Source organism: Castanea sativa, chromosome 1, assembly GCF_040712315.1.
Source record: "Castanea sativa cultivar Marrone di Chiusa Pesio chromosome 1, ASM4071231v1".
NCBI lineage: Eukaryota > Viridiplantae > Streptophyta > Magnoliopsida > Fagales > Fagaceae > Castanea > Castanea sativa.
This window is the reverse complement of record NC_134013.1, coordinates 1,272,040-1,281,796: the sequence shown is the minus strand read 5'-3', so window position 1 is coordinate 1,281,796 and position 9,757 is coordinate 1,272,040. Positions and strand designations below refer to the sequence as shown.

The window sequence follows — 9,757 nt, the reverse complement described above, 5'->3', positions numbered from 1 at the left end:
TAAGTTACCATGATGCCTTTACAAAAATTCAAAAATTACAAAACTAAAAAAATAAAAAAAATAAAAAGCTTTTTTCTGTACCGGCCGGTACGACCGGTACCGGCCGGTATTGCCCGAAATTAGCCGGTATGACCGGTACGGCCGGTATTTTTTCCGGTGCAATATAGAAGTGTACCGGTACCAGTACACTGGCCGGTACGGTATGTACCGGCCGGTATGGCCGGTACCGGTACGGTATCGACCACCTTGATTATAACCCCACCTCGTAGCATAGGATTCTACCCCTACCTTCGTTAAAGGTCAATCATACAACTTCATAATGCATTTTTTTGTACCATACGACCCTTTTGTGTTGCAACTGTAATGAAATAAACTATAAATGGTAGAGAAAAATAAACAAGTTCACATGAAAATAAAAGAGAGTTAGTCACAATTTGCTATACAAGATAGCCGTGAGAAAGAGTGTGGTAAAAGTGGTAAAAGTTGCAGTTCTAAAATAACTATTATTTTTAAACACTCCATGTTTTACAGATAAATAGAAAATTTTACTTGTATAAGTTATCTTCTCCATAAAAAATATGAAATCTAAAAATTATATTTCAATTTTAACTCTTGAAGTTTCAAGTTATTTTTACTTGATTACTTAAGTTTAATATTTTTCCTTTTAACACCAAATTTGATTTTAATTTTAAATGCTCATTTTGTTTATATTAGTGACTGATTTAACCGTTAAGTTTCATAAAAAATCTCTCTCTCTCTCTCTCTCCCTCTTAATGGCTAGATTAGTCATTAACATTTACAACTTAAAAATTTATCAACTCAAACTTAACCCAACTCGAGACTAAAAAAAAAATTAAATCTAACCCACTAATCCAAGAAAAACCAATCCGATGCATTGGGTTTTTATGCTAGATGCACACAACACAACCTTATTACAAACAAAATCAAACTTGGTGTGCATTTGTGTAGCACTGAAATTATTTCTAATGATGTAAAGAAAATCAGTAGACTGGATGCTTCGGATTTTAAAGGTGTGGTAACTGTCTTGAAAGCCTGAAAAAGAAAGAACAATGATCAAAGGTGATCGGGGTTGCCGGCCAAGAACCTTCCGATGACAATGTTAGTTTTCTCTCTTAAATTTTGGAGTTCCAACTTTTTAGGAAATGTAAAAATGTACATTTGTTTGGTCTGAATGGGCGTTTATATAGTGCACCCTAGAAAAAATTATTAGACTTGTAACCCCTCTATATTTAAGGAGGTTTGAGGGTTCAAGGATAACTTCTATAACCGTTTAGGAGTTACACTTTTTTCATATAACTGTCACTAGAAGTTATCCATGTGATAACTTGGATTTCACTCACGTCGTGGAACATTAGCATGTAGGCAAGTTCATACTTGGGAATTCTCCCAAGTGTCAGGATCTCGTCCAAGAGCCTCCCTGACGAGCGTACCTTGTTCCCAGGGAATGTCGTCTTTCTATAGACAACCTTCTCATTTTTCCTAACAGGGGCTCGTCCAGGAGCCTTCCTGACAAGCATACCTTGTTCTCACGGAAGGTCGTCCTTCTATGGACGACCTTATCACAGACGGTTATCCTCACATGGACGACTTTCTTGTGTGTTATGCATCTTCATTCTCTGGATGGCTCCTTTGGACGATATGGAGTTAGTCAAATTTATCATTCACCATCAATTTCAGTGCTGCGTTTTGCATTTTTTGGGGTCCCACGACATTGTTCATGGGACCACCAAACACAACAAAAACTCAAATTTTTACGTAAATTTAGGTCCCACAGTATTATTCACAACTTTAAAAATTATTTTGCTACAGTGTTTTTAGTAATAATTTTTCAATTTTTAAAAATAAGCGGTATTCAAATAAACGATTGGTGTACTAAAATGAAAATTATAAACTTAAAAATCCAAAATAAAAATAACCTAAATTTCAAGGGTAAAAGAAAAAGAAAAAGAAAAAAAAATGTAGCCCCAAACCCAAACCATAGTCGTCGGTCACAAGGGTAATAAGGTAATTTGGAAAAAGGAAAAACTGTCGGCCTCTGTTAACCCTGGTTAAATATTGACCAGAATCTCCGGTTTTAGAATTCGTGTGGACCTCTCGTGAGCTCTCTCTCATGAATTAAGCGTCGGTGACTCGTCCAAGACACGGCCGAGTTAACAACGAGTTTTTAAGTTTTCAAATAGCGAAAGAGAGAGAGAGAGAGTGTGTGTGTTATATAAGCCATGGAAACCAAAGCCAATGTGTCTCCAAACTGAGAGAGAGAGAGAGAGAGAGAGAGAGAGATATGGGGGATTCAAGCGATTCTGTGTCGGTTGATATGGAGGGGATCGCATTTGGCGGAAAGGTAAACTAATGCACACACTCACGCATTCCATTCATCTCAATGTGCGTTCCTATACGCTTTGTTTGGTTGCTGAGAAAATGTAGGAATTAAAAAAAAAAAAGAAAAGAATATTTAGTTTCTGGAACAGAAAAAAAAAAAAAAAAACTAAATTTTTAATTGAAGAGTTTTAGTATCATGCCTCAACTGAAATTTTTTTTTTCTTCTAAGAATTGAATCAAAGAGTTTCATTTTTTATTGTTAATTTATTTACAATTTCTGTGATTGTTATGTTGTCTTGGTGTCTCTATCCTTGGTTGATTTTGTATTGTGTTTTTGAATGTAAATTCTGATGGAGAATATCTTTGCTGTTGAATGCAAATGTTGCATGAGTTAAAGCTTTTTTGTGAAATGCCAAGAAACCAGTACCTCAGGCTATGATTCTGAGTTTGAGCATCCAACATAGTGATTTGAATTTTGTTTTCAATGCAGGCAGTGTGGGGATTCTTCTTTCTGTTTTTGACAATGTATTGTGGGGGTGGGTTTCTTTTGGAGTTTGATAATTGTTCTGGGTTTTGAGGATTTTGGCTTATTGTGAGCTATATTTATTTTAGTCACTTTTGCTGTGTTTGAAATGTCTAAAAAATTCTCAAATTAGTGATTGATCAATATAAAGCTCAATCTATATTTCAATTAGTTGATAAATATGGTTGGACAATTTGATTATGTGAAAGAATGTTAATTTGACAATATGTGCAAAGTAGTTAGGCTTGTTCTTTTAAGGTGCAACTGCACTTGTGATTTTTGGTTACAATATACACTTTTCCAACTGCACATGTGCCAATGAGTTCTAGTTCAAATAGGGCTTCTGCCTTAGAGGGTGAGGTTTTTGGGTTCAAGAATCATTAAGTGGGTGTTGAACTTATTAATGGAAAAGAGAAAGAGGTACAACTGCGCATGAAAATATGGTTGCATTTATATATTTAATGTGAGTGTGCCTTGAATGTTTTACTCTTTGAAGTAAAGGGTCCCCAAGAGGCAGACTTTTTTGATGGAAGGTTTTACCTTTTAATCGTTATTATGAGGTTATGATAGGTTTTGTTTGATTACCAGATTGGACAGGAAAAGAAAAATGGCACTCCATGTTTAATTTGCTCTGCTTACTTTTATGAATATGACTAAAATTTGTATTTGCACTTTGAAAAATGTCTTACAGGAGCATCTTGTAAAAACTTGTCACGGTTCTGTGTCTGTTGCTGTGTTTGGGGATCAGGACAAGCCAGCTCTTGTCACTTATCCAGACTTATCTCTAAATCGTAAGTAAACTAAACTTAATATATTACATGAATTTTCTTCCATCTTTCTGTTGCTGGAACATGTGGATTGTCATGAATCCAGCATGTCCATTGCTGCATTACTTACTCACCAAACCAATTAAGTAGTGGTAGAATTGGTTGATAAACTTATTAATTCAGTGTCAGTGTACACAGTTAATTTTTGGTGTAGTTAATTGCTACGAAATCAGTATGGAGGACTAGATCTTTTTTTTAGAAACAATATGGAGGACTAGATCAGATTGTCCAAAATTTTGGGAAATTATGAGTATGAAGCAAGATTTTATGAGAATTTACATTGTCAGGAATTATTGTACATAATTGGTATAACCAAATTGCATTGGCTTGGGGACTTGAATAATGATTTGTTTCCAAAAAAAAAGTCATAATTTTTTCTTAAAATTGAAAATTTCTGTCAACCCTTGTCAAAATAATTGCATTCTTGATGGGTATAGTTTGAATTTGAATCTAAATTCAACGTGTTGTCGGGTATGAGAAATGAAAATATGCAGTCTATGCCCATTTTTTGCATTGTGAAATTAAGAAGTCAAATGGTAAGCTATCAACTAACTTAGATTTTTTTTCTCTATGCACGTGATTGATCAGATGTTTCCTGCTTTCAAGGATTATTCTTTTGTCCAGAAGCATGTTCCTTGTTACTACACAATTTTTGCATATATCATATCAGTCCTCCAGGACATGAGGTTTGTAATTCGCGAGCTTGTCTGTATATCTTTTTTCTGTTTGATTTTTTTGTCTGCATTGCTGTACTATCTCTTTCATTGAATGCTTTAATTCACATAATTTATTTCTTCAAGAGTTGTTGCAGTTGGGAGCTGCTGAAATTAGTCCTGACAACCCTGTGCTTTCTGCTGATGATTTAGCAGATCAGATTGTCGAGGTTCTCAACTATTTTGGGTAATTTTTTTTCTCCACTTAATATTAATGTACTCTATTTTCTAAATGTCAGCTAATCAGAAATTTTTGTAAGAGTTATCTCTTGTTTGCTTCAAATGGCTTGTATGGTTGTGTTATGGTTTCTGTTGGCTTTCAATGCTTCTTCTGGTTGTCTAAAAAAGGTGTAAAAAGATATTCCGTCTATTCATATCAAACAGCCCATGAGTTATTTTGTCGTCTATTCATATATCATCATCATTTACTTATGTTTGGATATAGTGAAGAAAGGCAACTGATCTCTCTCTCTCTCTCTCTCTGTGTTTTGCGCATGCTTAGACTTGGCGCTGTGATGTGTTTGGGGGTTACAGCTGGAGCTTACGTCCTTGCCCTATTTGCAGTAAGTTCTCATCCTTGGCATGGTATACATTTTTAGCTTGTAACTTGTGACTTTTAGGTTGTCTCTTTGGGATTAGCTGATCTTACTGTTTCTCTTGACGACAGATGAAATATAGACCGCGTGTTCTTGGTCTGATACTTGTTTCTCCTATATGCAAAGCACCCTCTTGGACGGAATGGTTGTATAATAAGGTTCTTTTTCTGAACCTTTTCACTATTTATTGGGGTTTAGGGAATCTTATTCTTATAATATTTAATATCATTTGCAGGTAATGTCAAATTTACTCTACTTCTATGGCATGTGTGGAGTGGTGAAGGAGTTATTGCTTAAGAGGTACTTCAGCAAGGTATACCCGTGCTTCAATTTCTCTCAAACAATCTTTGTGTTTCTAGTCGTTGAGTGATTGGATTTTAAATATTGGTCGCAGGATGTTCGTGGCAATGCTCAAGTACTAGAGTCTGATATAGTTCAGGCTTGTAGAAGAGTTAGTCCTCTAGCTTTTTCTACCTTTCATTATTTTTTTTTTCAATAAGCTTTTCATTAATTAAAAAAAAGATTGATTGTGGTGGTCAAAAAGCTGAGCACTTATCTGATATCCTTGTCATTTTTTTTCTTTCAACAGTCTTTGGAGGAGAGGCAGAGTTCAAATGTTTGGCGGTTTCTTGAAGCAATTAATGGGTAAACCCTGTTCCTAGGATGGTCTTTCTTTATTTTCCATAAATAGAGAGCATGAATGTCTATTTTGAAATCACTAAATATCGGTGTAGACTTTCTGTATAATATAAACCCTGAATATATCTTAAGTCGTCTATAAATCATATAAGTCAGTGAGCTCTGATCAATGTGAGGATTGCAACCATTGATATGGTAACCTTTTTTACAGTGACTGGCAAACAATGTACCATTGAATATGCCTTCATTAATTGTTTTAATGCTTTAAGAAGACTGGTTGAGTGGTTTCTTGATTTAAATCTCACTTTAAAACAATGTGATTCACAGACATGCTTATGCCTTAGATTTGGAATAACTGTATTATTATTTTATGAATATCAGGAGACCTGACATTACTGAGGGATTGAGAAAACTACAATGTCGTTCTCTAATTTTTGTTGGGGATAACTCTCCATTTCATTCTGAGGCTCTCCACATGATTTCCAATCTAGATAGTCGATACAGTGCACTAGTTGAGGTATGTAATGCGGGTTTATTCCTTTCAATTATATACATTAAGCTGTTATGGAAGTGAGTTTTATTGATTGGAGGGGTATGGGGACATACAGGTTCAGGCATGTGGGTCAATGGTGACAGAGGAGCAGCCCCATGCTATGTTAATACCATTGGAGTACTTCCTCATGGGATACGGCTTGTACCGGCCATCTCAATTAAGTGTCAGCCCAAGGAGCCCCTTGAGTCCATCTTGCATTGCCCCGGAACTTCTCTCACCCGAAAGTATGGGCCTAAAGTTGAAACCAATTAAAACACGAATTTCATTGGAAGTCTAAAAGAGAGAATATGTACACTTACCTGTTAGTAGCGTGTAACTTACCTATTACTAAAAGAAAAGAAAGGAAAAAGATGGAATGTGGGGAAATTTGCCTCTTGTAATCTATCATATAGGATTTTGTATTTTCTCTTGATTTGTTGGGATGATAAAGTGAGAGGATTGACAGGGTGTTGTAGATAAAAGGGGGAAAAGGAAAGATGTAAGGAAGAAAAAATTTAGAAAAGAAAGTATATATTGTCATTCTTTAATTTGTAACCATCTATGTATGTTAGTTGAGGTAGGCTGAGTTGTCTGTAAATCCTCAAATAATTATTCATCAGTGACGAACAAATTGTAATAATAAGAACAATAATTGATGGTGATTTTGCTTTTTTCAAGTTTTAAAATATGTCTTCTTCTTGGCATTGTATACCTTAGTTGCTTATGCAAGAGACTTGTTAGGTAAAGCTGGATTGTCACACTTTTTTTTATGTTTGGGAATTTTTTGGTCGGTTCATACGTGGAGGGGAAGTGGGCTTACGTTGTATGTCTCCATTTTTACTATGCTTTGTTTTAATAAGTATTATATGAGACACTTCTGTTGATGTATAAACAGTGACTAATAAGCCACTTGAGGGCCATTATTGGCTTCCAGGTGCGTCATACTCCACTTTTTGGTGGTCTTAATTTTGTATTTTATTGAATGTTGGAAATTGAACACTAAAAATTTTGTGCGAGATTTTGATATAGAATGCTGGGACTTAACTTTATCTAAAATATCAAGACAATTTCTGTGCGTGATTTTGATATAAATTATATGTGCATGGTGGGTTGGTTGAGATTGAACCCCAACACTTATAATGAAAATGATAATCATAACAGCTGTAGTTGTCTCATTTTTCAAGGAAAACGATTTCCATGCAGAGAAAAAGTTAATTTAGTTTCTAGTCAAAAGATGCAGAGTTATTGTAATTTGCAATTGGTAAAAACTAATAAGAGGTTCAAACATTAGAAACATAAGTGGCACTCTTATAACCACAACTATTGGGGAACTGGGAGAGCATTGCTAAAGGTGTCATGCATGGGTAATGATTGAACTTGTGAGGAACTTGCAATCAACTTCAGCCAACTGATCAGTTACCTTGCTGCTTTTCTCTTCAAGGAAGAATGAGTTTAATAACTTGAGCAGTGTGGTTTCAAGGTCCTCCCCATTGCTCCATTCATGAATGTTTGCTTTTATAAGTCCTTGGTTGGTGCATATTATTTCCCAGATTGGGAAATCTTTCCTTGGCATCAGGAAATCTCCTCCTTCAAGCTTCAAACTGGCGCAGAAATCTGGGGTTCCATCACCAAGATAGATGAACCGCTTATTTCCCTCTGCTGATACAGAAGCTCTGATCTTTTCCATTATTAGACCCTGTTGGAAGACATACTAACATCAACTAAAAATTTCTGTTACTACCTATTTTACTGCAAATGACTCTTAAAACTGATTGATAAGGACTGTGATTCAATGACATAATAGATATATTTGGATTAATGACACATCAGTCTGCAAGAATTGTCTCCTTACATTAATTCTTTGACGAGGGAACTCAATTTGCCATATTGAAAATTATGCCTACTTTGATTTCCTTCCAAGTCTTGGATATAACAAGGAGAAGATGCAATTAAGCATAAGTTTCAACCAAAAGGAATACTGTAATCCTTAGTCTTTTGGTACTAGGAAAATATGTTGGGTGACAAATTTATTTACCTTGCACATGTTGGGAGGGCAAATATTGCAGCCATGAGGAGGCGTATTGAGATCATGGAATTGTAAGATTCTAAGCCTACCTTCCCTGTCAATAAAGCTTGGGTTCGTGTTGATTTCTGAGAAACAATTTATCAGCCCATGATGTTTCAAGATTGTTTCAATGAAAAATGCATTTGCATCACTGACTATCCTCAAATCACACCTGCAATTTAATGCATCATTACTACATAGTCCTTAACAGACCTTATAACTAAAACAACATATTACACGTTATATTTCATATGTATGTATCTATGTTATACTCAACATATGACCTTAGTTGAGTTTAAACAGCAAAAGAGAATTGATGTAACATCTATTCTTAATTATTAGTCTTCTATTCTATTTTTGGATGTTCTAAAATGTAGTTATCATTAAGGAGGATAGTTTTGAAAACAGGTAACTTTTTTATTTTGAAAGACAATGCATTTATAAATGATGTTCTTTTAAAAAGTTGAATTTACTAAATAAGACTAACAATATAGAACAAAAGATAAGAAATATGGGAATAGAGTATATTAAGAAGCAAGCCTTGACTAGTTCAACCAAGGCCCAATTAAATCAAATTGCATTGTGTGTATTGAATTTTTAAGTTTAGGAGAGTACCCAGAAGCATGTGCTGATTTAATTGAAGATATAATCCTAGGATTCAATGGAACCTTTTTCAAGCACTCTGCAATGTCCTCAATCGTCTTTCCTTGAGAGTGAAGCTCCATCAACATCCTATCCTGAAAATATAATAGCATACAAAACATGACATGTGAGAACCTCGTAATTGCAATAAATCCAATCCTAGAACCAAAATAGTAAGTCAGCATCACATACCTATTGTATTTATAAATAATAATAATTATTATAATAATCAACCAATGGAAAATTAACTCATAAATGTCTTTTTTAGGAAGGGGAAAAAAACAGAATTTAAATTATTCTATAATACTTTCATAATCAGACTTGTGGCTTGGTTTTGCTTAAGAAAAAATGATAAAACATCAACCCTATTACCAACTATTTACATACATACATGCATACTGATACTTATTTCTCAGAGGGTAAAAAAAAAAAGAACCATGAGAGAGTTCCAAGGCAAGGTAGGGAGGAGCTGAGTGAACAATTGGGTGACACCCAACTCATCTACGATCCAATTATCACTATCACAGTCTATGATAGTCTTGTCAAAGTCGAAAACAATCACCACCCTTGCCATTGCTACCACCACTGACCACTTATTATTCTTTGAGAGAAAAAAGATACAAGGAGTTTTTGTTACAACTTAGCAAAGCACTTGCACCATAGAGGTGGGTGGTATATGAATATATTACAAGTAGTGGACAAATATATACTCCAAAAATGTCCTACATAAATGGAACTCCTAATGGAAGACATTAGTGTTTATGCTGTTCGAGTCACACGTGTACTTTGTTTGTATCACCTTTTCCATTCTTTCATTTGTCCTGGTGTAATAAGTACTGTGTAGATTTTAAAACAAACAAACAAACAACAAAAATGTCTT

The 9,757-nt window shown here is 34.8% G+C and overlaps 2 protein-coding genes across 3 annotated transcripts; one reads left to right on the top strand and one right to left on the bottom strand.

Annotated features, from left to right (window-relative positions):
- Positions 1-2,207: 2,207 nt before the first annotated feature.
- LOC142621461 (protein NDL2-like) lies at positions 2,208-6,856 on the top strand. The gene is made up of 11 exons (XM_075794707.1): positions 2,208-2,362; positions 3,555-3,654; positions 4,279-4,376; positions 4,502-4,590; positions 4,906-4,966; positions 5,071-5,157; positions 5,235-5,312; positions 5,394-5,450; positions 5,589-5,644; positions 6,020-6,155; positions 6,247-6,856. The coding sequence occupies exons 1-11, from the start codon at positions 2,303-2,305 to the stop codon at positions 6,466-6,468; spliced, it is 1,044 nt and encodes a 347-aa protein (XP_075650822.1). The 5' UTR covers positions 2,208-2,302; the 3' UTR covers positions 6,469-6,856.
- Positions 6,857-7,368: 512 nt separating this feature from the next.
- Positions 7,369-9,551, bottom strand: LOC142622448 (thiamine phosphate phosphatase-like protein). Of its 2 annotated transcripts, none has more exons than XM_075795911.1 (4): positions 9,314-9,551; positions 8,851-8,972; positions 8,206-8,407; positions 7,369-7,866 (listed from the first exon to the last, which is right to left on the bottom strand). In XM_075795911.1, exons 1-4 carry the CDS (start codon positions 9,449-9,451, stop codon positions 7,525-7,527), a joined length of 804 nt encoding a protein of 267 aa, XP_075652026.1. In that variant the 5' UTR covers positions 9,452-9,551; the 3' UTR covers positions 7,369-7,524. The 2 variants fall into 2 exon arrangements, with proteins under 2 accessions (XP_075652026.1, XP_075652027.1); XM_075795912.1 differs by having other exon boundaries at positions 9,269-9,380.
- Positions 9,552-9,757: the final 206 nt, after the last annotated feature.

Bases quoted from the DNA above. Each gene is read 5' to 3' on its own strand.
- LOC142622448 (XM_075795911.1), bottom strand. From the start codon at position 9,451: ATGGCAAGGGTGGTGATTGTTTTCGACTTTGACAAGACTATCATAGAC. The intron at 8,973-9,313 runs GTTCTTTTTTTT...TTATATTTTCAG, and splicing joins TGCCTTGGAACTCTCTCATG to GATAGGATGTTGATGGAGCT. The intron at 8,408-8,850 runs GTACTCTCCTAA...ATTAAATTGCAG, and splicing joins AAATCAGCACATGCTTCTGG to GTGTGATTTGAGGATAGTCA.
- LOC142621461 (XM_075794707.1), top strand. From the start codon at position 2,303: ATGGGGGATTCAAGCGATTCTGTGTCGGTTGATATGGAGGGGATCGCA. The intron at 2,363-3,554 runs GTAAACTAATGC...AATGTCTTACAG, and splicing joins GGATCGCATTTGGCGGAAAG to GAGCATCTTGTAAAAACTTG. The intron at 4,591-4,905 runs GTAATTTTTTTT...GCGCATGCTTAG, and splicing joins GAGGTTCTCAACTATTTTGG to ACTTGGCGCTGTGATGTGTT.